Source organism: Mytilus edulis, chromosome 9 (assembly GCF_963676685.1).
Source record: "Mytilus edulis chromosome 9, xbMytEdul2.2, whole genome shotgun sequence".
Classification (NCBI taxonomy): domain Eukaryota; kingdom Metazoa; phylum Mollusca; class Bivalvia; order Mytilida; family Mytilidae; genus Mytilus; species Mytilus edulis.
In genome coordinates this window covers 38054228-38056957 of record NC_092352.1, presented here as the reverse complement: position 1 = coordinate 38056957, position 2730 = coordinate 38054228, and the positions used below count along the sequence as shown (strand labels likewise).

The window sequence follows — 2730 nt, the reverse complement described above, 5'->3', positions numbered from 1 at the left end:
GCGTAATACTAGTATAAAATTTAAGGATAATATCACCTTTTTTTTCGTTTTTGTTTTTTTCTTAAAAAGAGGAATGTATTCATTCTGTTTCAGAACAATTAAACATATACAAATAAAGATATACAATACAGTTTTAATGTTTAACATGTTAAAGTATTCAGAGATGGGATATTTAAATGTATTCATTTTCTTTCTGGTCAATTTACTATCACTTAAACCGTAAAGAAATTTAGCGGGGATTTAAAGATAACATCCCTGAAGGATCGTTAGTGTTACTTATTTGAACCAACCCATGTATGTAAATATATTGTCCTGCATTGCTTTGCCCCATTGACTAACCAAGTTGTCACGTTAAAGCTCCCACCAATCGGCCAGTTACTCCAGTTTAACACTCGTCTCAGAGCAGAAACGTATAACAAGTCTAAATAATTTTAACGACGATGGCCGACGAGTCATACTGCAATCCAGTATTCAGTATCGTGTGTGCTTCTTCTTATGACCGAGTAATTCAACATGCTGAACGTCTAGAAGCTCGCTTTCAAGAATTAATATCCATAAATCCTGAAGTGGAATTGTTATCGGAACATTACCACAAAGTGACGGCACAAATAGAAATGGACAAGTTATCTGCGGTAATAAGTTCTCCAGTGAGTCATCATAGCAGATTGAACAACCATTTCAACCAACAACGTCAGCAGCTGATAACGTACTACACAGAACGCCTTGCTGATATTGGAAACCGGAAACCATGTGTCGACCAAAACAAAGATGTCAGCCTAAACAAAGATGTCAACTGGAAAGCACTGAATCTAATGATGGAGTGGTATGACAAACACAAAGACCATCCGTATCCCACAAATCATGACATAGGACATATTTCAATTCTTGGTAACATTGCTGTTAACGACATAGACACTTGGTTTCATTTCGAAAGGATTCGTCGTTCTATTGCCAACAAGTGAACTGCTAATAAAGGGTAAGCGTCATAATTGAGTGGATTGACATGACTATTGGCGTCGTGAGAGGACATTCTATTTTGAGAATACTAATGTTATTGACTAGTTGAGGTTATTTGGAATCTTGGTTTTATTAAGATAGATATATCTGCATGGAAAAAAAATGTCCTGCATAGTGAAAGAATCAACTAGCTTTGTTTGAAGTCTTATTATTGACATATCATAGCAATATATGGGTAATCTACACTTAGTCACACAATAAACCATGCATGGACGTTAATTACCGAAAAATGAGTCGGTCCATCAGCGCTCGATAAAGGTCAGTCGTAGTAAATCACGAAACTTGAAATGTTCATTGAGTTCGTCTATTTTTTTATCGACGTATTCAGCTCTGTGAAACCATCTTGGTATTACAAAATACGTAGCTAAGGATAATTACTGAACTTGTAGCAAGTCTAACGTTTATATGTGTGATTAAATTATACCATGTTTTTCTGTAGTAAATAGATCTAGATAAATGCATTAATTGATGTCAAATCAATACATTCTTATATATGTTTCTATTCTAAGTATCCTTTTCTTTCCCTTTTGTACTATGATATTATTTTCAATGAGAATATGGAAGTAATAAAAACATTAAGTAGCCAGACAAACAACATTTTATTAAGTCACATCGTTGATCGCTTGTAATCGAAAAGAACTGATATTATCCATCCATGACACAACCTTATATAACCAGTATGTACACAGCAAAAAATGAAACCAACAAAAAAATTTTTTTTTAAAAAAAGCAGTAAAATATAGATGTCTGAACATGTCTGTAAAAGAATAACCTGGGTTAACTTCGTCTAAGGGAATACAACCATTCGTTTTTGGAAAAATAGCCAAATTATTAACTCAAAATAGTAACTAGAATGTGAACTACTACCGAATCACCGACTGAAGGCACAGTGGTATGTAATCTATAACTCTGTCATTTTTACAATGCATGAGTTAAATTGAATTCAACTTTTTGGGGGGTTATAACTTTCTTTATCTTATTTCATCCATATATAACATATATAATAATTCGGTGTCATCTGTCGACCAATGACCTTTTAAGCTTCTGTTGATAAGCCTGTAAAAATATGATATATATCAAATCTAACCATTTGACTTGGCAGGAAAGAAATGTTATTGTATTTTTTTAAAGACTTTAAAATCAAATACACAAATGATATCAATAATAATATTATTTCATTAAACAATTACAACCCATCCTTCTACTGCATTTAAATATCTGAAGAAAAACCAATAGAGTTTTTTTGTATATCTTTGAATGTTTTACAGACGCAATCATTACTCTTTGGTTGACCGTTATGGAAAAAGTAAAATAACAAAAAAAAAAAACCGAACGAACTCCGCAAATGGCAAAAGTAAATGCTCAAACACATTAAACGAATGGATAGCAACTGTCGTATTATTGACTTGGTACAAAATGTACATGCATTATAAACAAATAGTGGATTCAACCCGGAGTCATAGCTACTTTTTATTGACTCTGCTACCATTTTAACATATATAACATCTTGAGTACCAGGAACACATTAAACTGAATCACCTATTGTCGTGAAATATTTTACAAAACTTGTTTGAGCTTGTTAGACATACATTCTAATAACATTTTAGTGACAAAGTGACAGCAACATACCAAGAAGAGATGTTCTGAAAATTCATAGACTTGTCTTTATACCGCTAATTATGTGTTTGAGTTTTGCTCATTGTTGAAGGCCGT

At 32.8% G+C, this 2730-nt stretch overlaps 1 protein-coding gene across 1 annotated transcript; it reads left to right on the top strand.

Moving 5' to 3' along the window:
• Positions 1-440: 440 nt before the first annotated feature.
• Positions 441-962, top strand: LOC139489948 (uncharacterized). The gene has a single exon (XM_071276797.1). It carries the CDS (start codon positions 441-443, stop codon positions 960-962), a length of 522 nt encoding a protein of 173 aa, XP_071132898.1.
• The last annotated feature ends 1768 nt before the right edge of the window (positions 963-2730 follow it).